At 40.6% G+C, this 15,487-nt stretch overlaps 1 protein-coding gene across 2 annotated transcripts in view; it reads left to right on the top strand.

The window, feature by feature from the left end:
• The window catches only part of LOC102780603 (uncharacterized), a 107,946-nt gene that overhangs the window by 71,812 nt on the left and 20,647 nt on the right, over positions 1 to 15,487 (top strand). For both annotated transcript variants that reach the window (XM_087844895.1, XM_087844894.1), the window contains exon 11: positions 6,872 to 6,915. In XM_087844895.1, coding sequence (XP_087701021.1) covers positions 6,872 to 6,915 — 44 coding nt within the window. The remainder of the gene's footprint in view (positions 1 to 6,871; positions 6,916 to 15,487) is intronic.

Raw genomic sequence — 15,487 nt, 5'->3', positions numbered from 1 at the left:
CTTGAGTGCCCAGCTCCTCAGAATCCATGAATCACAAGCTTAATGTTGTGGAGGGCGTTCACAAGTGTTCCCAGGATTCAAGGGAACACTTGTGAACAAGGATTCAAGAAGCCTGGTGCATACCAAGACACCGGGAGCCAGGCTCGTTGGAGCGCATGGTGGCAGAGCCTTAACTGATTTTCCTGTGGGCGCAGCTCCTGTAGGAGGAGCTGAGGAGGGCTGGTGCTTTGTGGATTGGGCAGCTTTCAAAGGCAGAGGTCGTGATGCTCGAATCCCCTGTTATTAATGCTGGTTTTAAGGACGCGGAGCCGAATAATTATTTTTCTTAACTCTTCACTGTTTTGTGCACCTGTTCCTCTTTTCTCTCACCTTACCACCACTGCATACTAATTGCCAGACCAAACATATTTTTAAAAAGGTGTCTTTGTGTATGACCTCGCCTGCAAGCGTGTACGCATGGAAGAGGCAGCAGGAAGACTGTGATTTGCTGGTGATGACTGAGAGAAGGAGGGAGGGAGGTACGCATTGATGAAGCAAGAGCGAGGGAGAGGCAGAGAGAGAGAGCACTGTCCCTATCAGTGTCTTTTTCGCTCTGCGATTCAGGCAGCCAGCCTTCCTCTCCTCTCCTCCTCCTCCTCCACCTCCTCCAGCGGCAGTGGCAGCAGCGGCAGCAGCAGCGGGGAGAAGGGAAGAAGGAAAGCATTGGATGAAAAGAACTAAAATCGGGACTCAACAAAGAAAGATAAGGAGGGCATGAAAGACATCAGCAGCAGGAGAGCTGCGTTTTTTTCCACTCAGACACCCACACCCGCCGAATGTGCGGTGGGAAGAGGCTAAAATCAGCGCGAAGAGAGTGTGAAAGAAAATACTGACTGAGAGAAGTGGATCGCAGACGGCAGAGTTGGAGGGGAGGGGGGGGATGAAGGAGTAAAGGATGACAGCGGACCTCTACTCGTGGACAGAGCAGGAGGAAGAAGTGAGAGAAAACCTGAGAGTCGGCACTGTGACTGTTAAACCGACGGTATCCATTTTACAGCGGGAGCAACAGGACCGCGGCGTCTTCTCCCCGCTGCGTTTCTTCGATTCTGAATTCTGAATTTTATTCTGTTTGTATCGCTTCTCCGGACTTGTGACGAAATCGAGGGCTCTCTTTGGAATCCCTGCTCTGAAGTCCGAGGGCGGCCGTCCCCCCCTCTCCCTCCCTCGCATCCCTCTCCGTCTCCCTCTGTTGTAGTGTGTTTGCGTTCCCGTGAGCAGAAAGAGCTCCTCGTGTGTTTTCTACCTCCACATTTCCCACATTTTGCGCCCATCTGTTTCACGCTGGCTGTCCGTTCTCACCTCAGCCATCTGTGAGAGTGTCAGCTTTGGTTTCTTTTGTGTGTGTGTGTTTTTTTGTTTGTTTTTTGAGTGCATGTTTAAGGATTCATGCCTGTAACCTGCTGCCACTGTCTTGTGTGCTGCAGAGAGAGGCACTTTATGTTCATGGTGCAGCTTTCCCTTCAATCTTTAAAAGACAATCGAGGTAAAAGTTGTGACTGCTCCTCACCTGCATCAGGGAGCCTGGTTTCCTCCTCACAGGATGTATAATACATGGCTGTCTTATCAATAATTCAGCATCAGGTGGGCCTGGCAAGTGTTGATCAAGACATCCAGGGATGAGAGCGTTGGGGCTTGATGCCTGCTGAGAGCACGGTCTGCCGATGCTGTTGACTCACTTGACAGCAGCTTGATGATGTGTTGCCTCCCTCCGCGGCCTCTGCTGATCGCCGGCTGCTATCTGTAATAGCTGAATTCGCTCCCAGCTGTCTGTTGGCACTCGCGGCGTCTACTGGACTCCATCCAGCACCTCATTTCACACTCGGATCAACTTTTTTACTCTTTTTTTTTTTTAAGAAGCGTGGTTTCTGCAAGACTTAAAAATAAGAATTGAATCATCTGGGTTGGTTTCCACTGATCTTCAGACACTTCTGTGTAATCCGTCACCATGATTGGTGTCAACAGCTTGCACTCGGCGGGGCGCCTGCGCTCACGCTCTCTTTGCACCGTGCGATACGGCAGGGACTTCCGGATGATGGATCCGTTCCGGTATCCCAGAACCCCGCGCTCGCGTTCACTCAAACCCCTGGTATTCCCGGACCTGTTGGGCAAAGCTCAGGACGGACAGAACCACCCACAGGCCAGGAAGAGGAGGAAGGTACTTAAAACCATGCTGTTCATTTAAAATGATCTATTCTGCAGCACAAAAGAGATGAATCGTTTTTCCGTTTCATGCTCATGTCACAAGTGCTCAGTGCCATTCAAAGCCACACATCTGTTTACAGCCTAAACCTGCACTGTACACTCTCAGCAAATATCGGTAATAACTTTATTTGTTTTTCAAACATAGCAGATTTAGCAGAGTACATGCACACACATGTTTAAGCAGAAGAAATGGTCTGAAAGTGGGAGTCGTTACAGTTAACCTATAAAATAAATCTGATTAATTCTGCAGCTGCAAAAGCTCGATTTAAAGTAAGAAAATGAAACATTTAAAGGGCCCCAATCAGCTGTTAGAGAGGTTGCTGGAATAAGGTCTCAGCAGGTATATTATATAAACAAGAGCTTGGGTGTGTAGGGCTTCGTATGTAACTATACTTGATGGTCTAAGACCTCAATCCTAACCGTCAGTTCAGACAATTAGAATATATAACTTTTGTTCTATTAAACTGTTCTCAGAAATTATTTACTCTAACTGGGGTTAATAACGATCCAAAATGAAGTCTAATTTTCTCAGAAAGTCGATGAAAGGAAGCCCAATCAGGGCCGATAGACGAACACTGGCTAGTTTTTCTTAGCAGCCTTGCTGATTGTACATTTAGAGCACAGCAGCTTATTTAACTGTACACAGATTGTTTGGAACTCACAGAAATCCTGAACTTTCGATGACAGTTTTGCACCTTGATGTCCAAACTTGGGCACGTGGGTACCCAGGAATGTATTTCTTTGTTTTTCTCATGATATATGAGCTGGATGAAAAAATCCAGTTTATGAAAACTGATAAAAGCCGAGCTAATTGTATATCTGAAGGGGTAAAACTTGGCTATAGCCTCTAAGATACTCCCATTGCACCCTTGACTGGTGTACTTACTCGTACCCTTGTGGTTTGTACCTTAATGGATGGATTAAAGGATGGACTGCATTTGGCCCAGGGATGCCTATTATTATTTTTAGATATATTTTTGTTCTTATTCATTCATAAACTTTTAGTTGCATACCACTTTTTTTAGTCGTACAAACAGCTCAAACTGTACTAAAAGTTATCCAAATAGATATCAATGATTTTATGCCTATTTCTATACGTCGCCTCCTGATATTGCACCTTTAAATCTAAAGCAAAGTGTTCAAATATGTACTTGAAATGGTAAGAAATATGTGTGTGTCCTTTTTTTGCCCTGAGAAGGTCTGGCAATTACCCACAGAGTGTGTATATTTATGCAGATTGCACCTGTAGGGACAGAAACGGCCTTTTCTTGTACCCCTATATCTGAGAGAGCTTGTGTTTACTGTTTGATTCACCACCTGTGCTGCTTGCATACATGTGGAGTGCAGAGCGTTTGAGGAAGGCGGCTGGATTTCTGCCAGACCCGACAGCACGTATAGCACGGCTCAGTACAGCGTGCCGCTTAACGCCACCACTCAAGGCTAATGGCTCTCATCTGTTGCCACTTGGTGACGTTGATGGAGCCAGTAGGTGAAGGTGACGAGCATCCATCTTTGTCTGAGTGAGCCTTCAGACTCAACGACTCTCAATACCGTCGATCCCTCAGGATTTACAATCAGGGGAAATACAAATAAAACATATTCTTCAGAAATAACTCACCAAATAGACTCAGCTGTGACACAGTTTCTGCACACGCAGCATGCAAATCAGAGCTATGCTGAAGTGGAGGCAAATGTAGAATATTACGCATACTTGAAGCTCCGGGCTATTTTTGAGATTTCTTCAGATTTACTCACTAAAAGTTCCACAAGCGTGACCCTAAATGAGAAATCTTGGGATATTATAATGAAAAATACTTTAAAATCTCCTTTTCACCATACTAGACTTATTCAGAACCAAATGAGAGGGTAGATAACAGCCTTATATGTTACTGAATAAGTTTTAAAAGCTCATGAGAAGTGAAATATTGATATGAAATACCTCTGATCCAGATCTTTGAGAATCATTTTACTTTTTAATAAGAAAGTCCAAACCTGGCTCTCTTACTGGCTAAGAACAAAACCAACAAAACTCTCTGCTGAGTGATTGAAACCTCTAATTTTTAGTATTTTGTAACCATGGGAATGACACATGCATGTCCCTTTGTTCTCAGCATTTTGAATCTTTTGAAAACAAGCAGTTTTCCTCAGTTGTACACGTAAACGTCTGCAGTCACATCACTGCACTTTTACTGCTTACAAATTCACTGTTAATATTTGATGTTGGTCGGATTTGTGCCACCGTAGCAGTTTGTCTCCTACTCGGGCATCCCGGGAAGATCTTCCCTGTCTGTCGTGACTATTAAAATGCATGAGCGCAGTTAAGTTTGAAACATAACTCGAGAGTTTTACAGTAGCGGGAGCAAAACAGACCTAAATCTGTAACGGTCTCCTCTGGGCGGTCATCAATATTCATGGCGCTCTGGAAGTATTTGTGATTAGGCCCAGTTTCAAAGCTGCGAATGAATCTGATTAGATCACTGAATCAAACACCATCATTAAGTCGGTTTAGGTTGAAAGTCTAAAACGCGAGTGACAACCAGCGGCTTGATATGTGTAATGAAACTGGTTTTAGTTTGAGGTTTCTTAAGAAGACGCGTGGCATTGATCCATGAGGAATTCAGAGATGAACTGCCCGTAAGTGTCCTCGCCATCACCTCAGCCGCCACATCTGTCTTTCAGCTGCACTCGCGGCCTTAAACGCTACAGCCCGATGGCCTCCTGCTGCCTCCTCTGACCCCGCTCCTCTGCAGCAGCCCGGCTGTGAAACGAAGCTGCTATGTGTCACATTCAGCAGGCCGAGGCCGATGTCATTGAGGTGTGTGGGGAGCTGAAGGAGAAGTGTCTAAAGGTCCTGACTGTCACTACAGATTTTGAGGAAACTAAAGCCAAATGTGCCGACTCTCAGATCAGAGAAGCAGCAGCTGACCGGATCCCTCATTAAAACCCATCTTTGCCTCTGTTTTTTGTTTTTATCTTGTGCTGATCATGATGATAATAAAAGTAAAAGACTGTGTTTGCTGTGAGAGGAAGTAATGACCTAAAATGATAAATGGTGCAAAGGATGTGAGGAATCAGCAAGCAAACGGATACAAAACACTTCTCTGGATTTTTTTCTCTAGAATTTTTGCTTTGATTTATCACATTTATCAGGAAGGAAAAGGACCTAAATGTAAAATCCTAAACCCAAAGATTTAATCAGGAAGAAACAGAAGTTTTCAGGTAAACAGTTAGCACGGGCGTCAGAGATCTGACAAATTTGAGAAAACCTAGAAGCCTTTTTTGAGTAACACCAAGCTTTAATAACATTTCTCTATTTTAACGCGTACTCACATACATTCACTAGATACCTAAAATGGATTAAATAAGACCTGTTAGGCTTAAAGTTCCTGCAATTATTTTAGGAGCCCATTAAAATAATAAGTAAGCTAATGAAAGTCTTCCTGAAGGAACTATGAATAAAGACTGTCTGGTAAATGGGAGGAGCTACACAGGTTGTGTATTTACACGGACTAATTGAAAAAAGGAGTGACAATAAAAGATAAAAGCAGAGACAGGAAGTAAAACTGATAACAGGGTAGAGGGAGCAGGATGAAAAATAAACATGACCACATTTCAAACCCATGACACATCCCCAGTGCAAATCAGAGGTGTGAGTCCCTGCTAGGGTACTGTTTGTCTGTGATTTTAGCTCATTGTTAGATGGTTGCTAGGCACCTTCATTATGCATAATGATGTATCATGATGAACACTTAGTGGATATAAATTAGTTACATTGATGCCATACTTGTATGAGGTGTTACAGGTGCGTAAATCCTACAAATGAGTCATTTTGGCCCATTGATAGTTGGTTACTTGATGTGATGATGTCATTACAGTTAAAATACCTGTACCTGTGCTCGACTCCTGTTTGTGTAGAAAGAGTTTGCGTGTCACTTATTATGTGAGTAAATAAAATTATTCAGTCAAGAATTTTGTTTTTTACAACAATAAAAAAAGAAAAATTGTAACCAGTAAACATTTGAAATATGTGCTTATAATTTATTTGGGTTTATTGGATTTTATTTGTTCGCATCGCCTATGCTCCTCTTTCCCAACAAGCTTCATTATGTTGAGTTTGGTACAAACTCTTTCCAGTAAAAAGACAAATTCCACTCATCACATTACAAATACTGAAGGCCTGGTTAGTTGCGGTGATCTAATGTCTTTGTTATGCTTTTTGCTCCCAGACTGTAACTTAATTTTCCTCCATGTGGGTCGATGCATTTGTCTAAATTATTTATTGGCTGATTGATTTGCCCGTCCGTTCATTGAAAGGCCTGGGTGCTTGGTGAATAATGGCTTTGTTACTGATGCAGTGGTGATGGTGGCTGACTGATTGGATGGTCGATGGATTGTGTGGCTAAGAAAATGAGTAAAGCTCATGCAAAGGGAAGTTTGAGCAGCATGAAAAGGGATGCAATTTCTCTGACTACAGCTTATTGAATAAAGCCAGCTTGCTTGCGCAGTTTTCACAGAAAACCACAATAAACCTGCCTCTGTGTTTTACCCGCGCGCTGCATTATCTGATCAATTGTCCACCTGTACACTGCTAATATTTTTCCTAAATGTGATTTTCTTGTTTCCTCTACAGGCTCTCTACAACTCAATCAAGAACCAGAAGCTGCAGTGGACATTGTAAGTCTTTTTAAATTGACCTAATGTAAATATTATTATCTTAAGCTGTTTTTAATTCATCATCTGTGGAGGACCAAATGTACCCAATTTTTAAAAAAATAAAGAAATATATAAATTGGTTAATAAATCATTCAGTATTTTAGTATATTTGGAATTGATATGATTAAATTTACTGATGTACAATTTTTTTTATAATTACCTATTTATTTATTGGTTGCCTCAAATGGGGAGCTAAGCTGTCAGTGATGTCTTCTGTGCAGATATAAATGCATGAAAGAATAATAAAATAATAAATAATATAAAAATTAATCATTTTTTAAAAACAAATGACCTTATTATTAACTTTATTATTGTGTTGATAGAATAAATTGAACATTAGTTTATTTATTTAAACTATTTTTAAAGATATCCTTTTAGCTTATATTTTAATACAAAAATATAAATCAATATAAATCAATAATAATATTATTATGTATAATTTGTTTTGTTTATTGTTTCTGATACATGTAATGGCCTGTTATTTTTTTAGTAAGTCATTTATCTTTAAGCTAAATACTAATGAATAAATAGAGTCTTATTTTTAACTCACATCTTCATTTCTTTTCTTATTTTGTTTACAAATAATAATTTATGTACTTGTTTATTTTTTCATATTGGCAGCTTTAGGCCCCCATACTGGGCCCCCATACAAGGCCTCAAAATAAAAAAAGAAAAAGGAAATTCATAGATAAATAAATTTGAAGAAAGTAATGGAAAGAGAGAAAATAATTACATTTAGAAAGTTACAAAAATATTTGTATTAATAAAATTGAAATGATAAAAACAAATGTGGAAAAAAATCTAATTTAAAACACAAAATTAATATGAATTTGTTCCATGTTTTTAAAAGGAATTAACAACTTCTTTTGTTTTTTTAAATTCTTTATTTATTGGCTTTTCCAATTTTGATTTTGGTAGTTTGAGTCTTCCATACATTCTGTGCTTTTAATTCTCACACACAGACTGGAGGGCAGGAAACAATACGGGATATTGATCAGCTTGTTTGCATCCTCAGTGATGACGCTAGTGTTGTTTGGCATGTGAAGGAAACATTAGTGTGTCAAGGGTTGCTATTCTGGATCACAGCTCCACGGCGCCTCAGAGATGCCAATTAAGTCGCCAGCTTTCCAAGCTTTGTTGCCATAGTTACGGCACCATGGATACGACTCCATAGCTACCACGATGCTCTTTCCTCCCTGCATTCTCTCGGCAGCAAACACACACAGTGACAGGCAGATAAAATGCACACATTAGTGTATGTATAGGCAGAAATCACATGTATGCTCGTGAACATGTTGCATTTTGGATGCATGAAAAGCAAAAGAAAAAAAATTCAAAAGAGAACGAGAACAAGGCAGCTCCATTTCAACGTCTCTTTACCTGCATCCTGTACAAAGGTGCGACCACAGCCTCCCACTACCTTTCCAAAAATAGCAGCTGCAGCGCTCCCGAAGCAGCCGAACAAAAGTGGTCAGAGGAGCAGATTGCGGAGGAGATCCGCAGAGAGGCAGGCAATCCAGTTCAAACATCTCCGCTGACATATAGACAGCTATTTAAACACTGCCACCGCACAGGAGGCCTCGCTGGGATAGAAGAGATGTCATTTTTAGACACGTAAACACCACAGAGCGAAGGAGAATCCACCTCCAAACAAAACCGGTTACAGATGAAGAGATTCAGCCCACAGAAGTCTGTTGTTCATTTTTAATGCTTTAGCCGACGGAGATCTCTGCAATGGAATCTGCTTTGGAACTCTGACACTTATGGACAAGACTCATCCGCCTTAATATTTGGGAATTTGTCTCGGAGCCTGGCTCATTGATTGGTAGCCTTCAAGCTGCGGTTAAACTTAAAATTAACCAAATTTTAATTTATGAATCCATGTCATTGTAAGCTGGTGTGTCTGCATTGCTCTGCGGTCATAAATGCAGCTGAGTTGTTCATGTTGAACTTGGGTCTAATAGATATTTAACAACTCTTCCTCAAAGGCAGGAAGAGGAGAAGCCTTCACAACAAATGAAAATGAAGAAAAAGCCACATGTCTGCACAGGAATACTAGCTGTTGCATTAGCATAATCAGCAAGCTGGATAGAATCACATTTACTTTCACTGAGACATTACCCTCATTCTAATCAGTATGCTCTGTTTACATCACATATTAGGGCCAAACAGATGTGTTGCAGATGTTAAGGTCTGTGTGGCTGTGTGCTTATTTACATTTCTGTGAACTCAAGCATTATACTTAAGGTGAGCTGAAGTCGCTGCAGTCTTGTCCTAAATGATAAAAGTGTCGCTGCTCAAATATAAAAGAAAAATTGCCTCTTTAACCCTTGAATGCAAACAGAAGAAAGCGAAGCAAGAAACGTAATATTCATGGATCTTTTCTAAAAGTTTGCAGCAATCTCCCTCTGCACCATCTGTGAATCTCTGTGCTCCTGCACAGACCTATCAATCATCCACTCATAATGGACATGAATGCTGTTGCTAAGGGACATTTAGCCACATGTTACTGGGCCTCCACGTATATATTTGAGCCTGTGTAGATTAGACAAAATCAAAAATGAATTCAAACTCGTGCACCCAGTTCTTGTTTTTTTAAACTCTGCCATACAAGCACTCCAAGAAATCATTAAAAGCCCAAAACTACCATGACATTCATAATCATGGACTTGTGACCACAACTGCATAAGACGGGCATGAAATGACCTTTTCATATAAACATGGTCAGCATTTTTTAAACCAGGTGTGACAAGGAGCAACATCAAAAGCATGTTTTACTTGCTAATTCTTAAAAATAGCGACTAATATCATAAACTCATCAGGAAAGTGTTTCCTGAGGTCACTGATTGACAAAGCTGAGAGCCCCCTGCTGGCCATTAGAAAGAATGCAGGCTTAAAGCACACCATCACTAGCTTCACAATCAGACCATCTTTTGTGGAGAGTTTGTGGCTGGACCTGCAACAACACAAATAAAAATAACATAAATAACATCAAAGTTTCCCAACCTGCCATCCCTGGAAAGATTTGGAATTTCTGTACTAACACATTTTAGGATAAAACTAGCTCATGAGCCACGGGCGTGTCTGAATTAGGATTAGTGCTTTCTAACATTCACTCTCGGGTGGATGCATCAGAGAGCAACTTGGGTTTAGTATCTTTCCCAAGGATACTTTGGCACGCAGACCGGAGCAGCCAGGTATCGAACTACCAACCTTCCGATAAGCAGACGACCTCCTGAGCTACAGCGACACCTTTTAAAGCTGCTTACTGAGCTCGCAGCGTAATGATCGAGCCCTGGGGGCAGAACCTTGTTCCTGTTTGTTCTTATACAGGCTGATTTGTGTGTTTGCAGCTCTTTTCTATATTTAGCTTGTTCCAGTATCGATTTACTAATTTACTCCCTTATTTTAAAATAAAACCCTTCTCTGCGCGTGATAGTCACACTCTAAAACAAACCACTCGCTGCGATCATGTGAAATCTAGCGTCCCATCACAGGTGTGTGTTTGTGCTCTATTCTGTTTTTTTCTTTTCTTTTGCAATGGATGTTATTTCACACCCCCGCAGAGAGAGACGTGCACATGGCCACTCTCAGCGGTGCAGTTGGATGCACCCACATGTTCTTCACTCGCTCGCTCACAGATACAACACAGACGTATACACATGGTTCCTCATTCAGTAGCGGGGGTGGATGGAGAGCAGAGGGAGAGGCGGTGGGCATTGTGCTGTGAAAGGGAGACGCAACAAGTCGGAGATACGGGGAGAAGTGGATCCCGGGATAGAAAAGAATGGCAGGATAGTAGGATATAATGAGCCGGGAGAATGAAGCATGCTGTACATGAAGTGAGGAGATGAGACCTTCCTGCTCTATTATTCCTTTTATTCTGTTAATCTCAGCTCTCCTATTTCCTCTCTGGCTCTAATCATCGTGTCTTATTATTGTAGCCGTCACCGCTCACCTGCATACACCTGAAGCTGCGATACTGAATGAAATATGTCTGTAATTCCAGGCGTCTTGTTTACTCTAACAGTTTAGGCTCAGAACCTGAGAAAGCCTTTGTCTCCTCCCACTTTTTCCTTTTATACACTTAAAAAAAAGCTTCTCGAAGCGAAGAGTTTTTGGTAGTGGAATAAAACCTTTTAAAGGCCTTGAATTTGAATTGGGGAGTATAATACACTTTTATTAAATGCAAAAAGTAGTTTTATCTCCAACTCATTTCATGTATTTGTCCCATCTGGAGTGGGGAATACCTACCACTTAATTTTTTTATTTTAAAAAAAAATGTAAACAAGCTGTAAATGCAGACATCCACCCACCGGGGGCGCTGCAGAAAGGACTGCATGTGTTTATGTCTGTCAACGTCTGTCTGTCAAAGTAGAAAAGAATGAAGAGGCTACAAAAACTCATTTATGATCAGTCCCATCCTTTCAAAATAAGACTTTGTCTGGGGGTTTTGCACAGGTAATTTAAAGCCTGTGTGAATGAGGAAATGCTTTGCCGCCTATAAGTGTTTTTTATGAATTATTGTCCTTTTTCACTTGACTGTGTTTGGAGTGTTTTGGTACAGTGACTCATAGTCAGTGAAACACAGCAGATCTCTTTCCTTTTCCTTCCTTCTCTTTCTAATTTCACGTCTTCCCTTTACCTCTGACTCCTCCTCCTTTTAGACTTTTTTCCCTTTGTTATAGTTTTTTATTTATTTTCCTTTCTTCAGTTTTCCTGTTCCGTTTCTTGTCATCTCTTCATCTCGGTCTTTTGTTCTTTCCGTTCATTCATCTTTCATGTTGCCCTTCTTTTGTCCTTCCTTTGCTGACCTCTGTTGTATTTTCCTTCTTAAATACAGTACGGCTGTATTTCCTTTTTTTCTTACCCTCTCTGTTCCTCACCTCCTCTCCTGGACTTCTTTTTCCTTCACTGTTATTACTATATTTGCTTTCATACATTTTCTTTGTTTCCTTAAATTTTCCATTCTTCGCCAGAATTCCTCTTCTTGTCATCTTTTTACCTTCTGTTGTGTTTCTTTCCTTTCATCTCTGCCCTCAGCCCTATCCTTTGTCTCCCGTTTTCCCTTTCATCTTCCTTCTCACCTCCTTTCTCACTCATGTTAAATGTTCTGCCATCTGAGAACGATCAGCTTTGTCTTTTCTCCCCCCTCCGTCTCTGTCACTCCTCTATCTTTCTCCTCCACTCATCCACCCCCCTCCACCTCTCTCTCTCCATCTCTCCACTTTGTCTCTGTGTGGAGACGGATTCAGGCAGGCCAGCAGTTACCAGGCAACAGGCTACATGCTCATTGGCTCCGTCTCTGCTTCTCTTTCTCTCTCCGGCTCCTGCATGGGGTTAACTGCTGTTATGTACTGTTGGTTACTCATAGCGTGGTCTCGGGGGGGTTCGGCACACAGCCATTTTCTATTTTCAGGCTGAACTTTTGCATGGGTGCCGCCTGGTGAGGTAACAAGTGGAATTGCCATATTACCTTGCTGGGTGGATGCAGAGAGGCCCACTGCTGCAGCCTAAAGCATCTATCATCTCTTTAATGTGACAAATCCACTTAAAAACACCAAAAGATGCATGCAGTGCATTGTCAAGGATTATTTAGAAGAGAATGGGATTATCGCTGCTGTAGCAACGTGCATTGTTGGGTTTGTTTACAAACTGAATATTTAGAAAATAGTAAATTTCTGTAATGAACAACGATAAACAAAAAAAACAACAACAACAGAAGTGAATATGACCATAAAAAGTTAGTTTTTTTCATACTGGCAAAAAATATTCTAACCTGTCAAATGAGGAATTAAAAATAGGAAAATTCTAAATAAATTGTATTAGAATTAGAAACAAATGACACACAAGACGAGAGGCAAACTGCAGGAATCCTGTTCAAAATAAAATAAAATGTGTACATAAAAATATTTTTAAAAAGAAAATAAAATTATTGTTTTTGTTTAAAAAAGGGTTGAATTACATTTTTTAAGTATTTTATTTGGATAATTTCTAGCCCTTTTTGAATAAATAATTAAAAAATAAATAGGAAAGGCGATATAGACTATAATCTATTTGTTTAACTGAAACAAAAGTAAATACAAACATAAATACAATATGTTTAAAAGAAAAGAGGTATACATGAAAAAAGTAGATTAGAAAATAAAATGAAACAGAAAAATGTCTTAAAGCAGTAAAAGAAAACCAAATAACACATTTTAAAAAAGGTTGGTGGGCAGTAAACAGACCTGATCTTTTTGGGTGAAGACTTCAGTTGTTAATCAGACTGAGACTCTCAGTTGGGCGCTCAGAAACACATTTCACACGAGGGTAGTTAGAAAGAAATGAAGCTGCAGTTGACGACTCAGCAGCTTCTCAGGTTTCTCATTTACAGAGATGGCTCCTCAAGGCCTGTTCCTAATGAGCGATGTGCACCAAAACTTCAAATCCACCAAAAACACTCCGAGCTCATAAACTCATTTTAATAAAGGGTGGAGTAAGCCTGGTGTTTGATACAACACTCTGAGACAACACAGTGCTTCCAGTTTTACAATAAATTTGGTCTACGTTTGAGGTGTTTCTAAAGGTTTGGATGAAAATTATTATTAAATAATAATAATTATTAAAACTTCATTAAAGTAACATGAGCAGTTAAATGAAAAGACGGGTTATTTATATGGAAAATGGTTCCAATTTAAATGCGTGCTTGAGATATTATAAGCTGTCCATTTGGGAATGACGGCCATGGGAAAATGTTCTGTATAAAAGTGCCGCTAGAAAAGTCGTTGTTACTGATGTAACCCCAGTTCTATGAGTATGTGTATACCCCAATGGGCTTCAGGGAGTTCTGTAGGGCAACAAGAGGCAAGAGACCCTTTGCTTTCATCCTTGGCAATAACAAACATATAGTAATATGGACTAGAGTAACCAAACCTCTAACTGAAAACGATCAAAGTAGTAACAGCAATAGGAGGTCAAGCAGCAAAATCAATGTCTGACAAACGAGGCTGGTAGCACCAAAACCTGCAGCTCAGGCTGGTTCCTGTAGGAAGTCTCTATAGACTCCAGTGTTAAAGGGCCAAAATTTACAGCAGAAATAAATATGTTTACAAGCCTGGCATTTGTTATAATTGTCATATTTTATTAGAACTTTAATAGGATTTTGTACTTTGTATTGTCGGACAAGACCGGGGAAAAAAGGAAAAAGTGATGGTGCAGACGACCCACAGCTGCCGTCAGCACAGCCCCTCAATGTTTAACTAGTTCATCGAATAATCTGAAACTCTTTAGAAAGAGTTTATTAATGTCATTTTCTCAGAGAAAGTGGTTTTTCCTGAAGAAAAAGTAACACATCATCCAAATATAGATTTATTATTACTTATCTACGTTCTTGCATTTTATGCTAACAGTGAAGCGGAGAATAGCCATCTCTGCCTGGTGCCCCTTTGAAGACAGAAGCTGGAGGACGTTCTGCATCTAGAGACAATATTGTAGTTTCAGTGTTTTTACTACATGAATAGTCTATCAGATTAAGTAATCTAGGTGTACTTGTTGATAAGTGCCAACCTTTTATGAGACCGGTTTGGTCAGGATGTATTATGAGGGGGGTTATGTCTCTAATCTCTTTGAGAGTGCTGTCCAGACTCTTTTAAGGTCAACGTTAATAAAGGGTTTGGGCGACAGCTGGTGGGAAATACAGGGTCTTTGCCTGGTTTCAGCAGGAGACTAGTGTTGGCAGAATTTATATTTGGTGGTAGTCCACCATGTTCCTTGATTTCCTGCGATGTTCTGCAGAATACTGCTACCAGAATTTTCCAGAATAGACCTCTGCTAGAAATCCATCTGCACCTGGAGCCTTATTATTGGGCATACTTTTCAGGGCTTCCTGGAGTTCACCTGATGTCAGCAGTGAGTCCAATGCTAGCGTTTGATCTGATGATTTCAGAAGCGTTATGTTGTCAAGAAAGTGATCGATTTCGTTTTTAGATGGGTTTATCTCTGGTGAATATAAAGATTTGTAAATGTCCCTTAAAGTGTTGTTTATTGTTTCAGGGTCATATTGTTACAGTCTGGCTGAAGCTGACTATGTGGAGCGAGAAGGAGGACCCAAGTGCAGACATGCAAAACGAAACTTTGATTTAACTAAGTACGAGCTGCTTATTTAAGGCTGGTTGAACAATACAAAAATAAAAGGGCAAAGGCGAAACTAAACAATAACCTAGACTGGGTGAACTAAGATTAAACATGGAAAAATAACCTTAACGTGAACATGTGGCATGGATACATGAAAAACCCAGAAACATGACATGAACATAGCAGATGACCAGACAAGGAATGAATGAAAACACACAGACTAAATACAGACAGGAGGTGATCAGGGGAAGTGGAAACACACGGGCAAGCAGCTGATTAGAGTGAACATAATGACGCCACAAGGGAAGTGAAACTAAACACAATGAACATGGGACATCAGACCGCTTCAAAATAAAACAGGAAACATAATGGGACGCAGACATGGCATCGCGAACCTGATGACACATGAAAGGTGAGG

The sequence above is a fragment of the Neolamprologus brichardi genome, chromosome 8, assembly GCF_056152115.1.
Source record: "Neolamprologus brichardi isolate AB-2024 chromosome 8, ASM5615211v1, whole genome shotgun sequence".
Classification (NCBI taxonomy): Eukaryota; Metazoa; Chordata; class Actinopteri; order Cichliformes; family Cichlidae; genus Neolamprologus; species Neolamprologus brichardi.
This window is presented reverse-complemented; position numbering and strand designations above follow the sequence as displayed.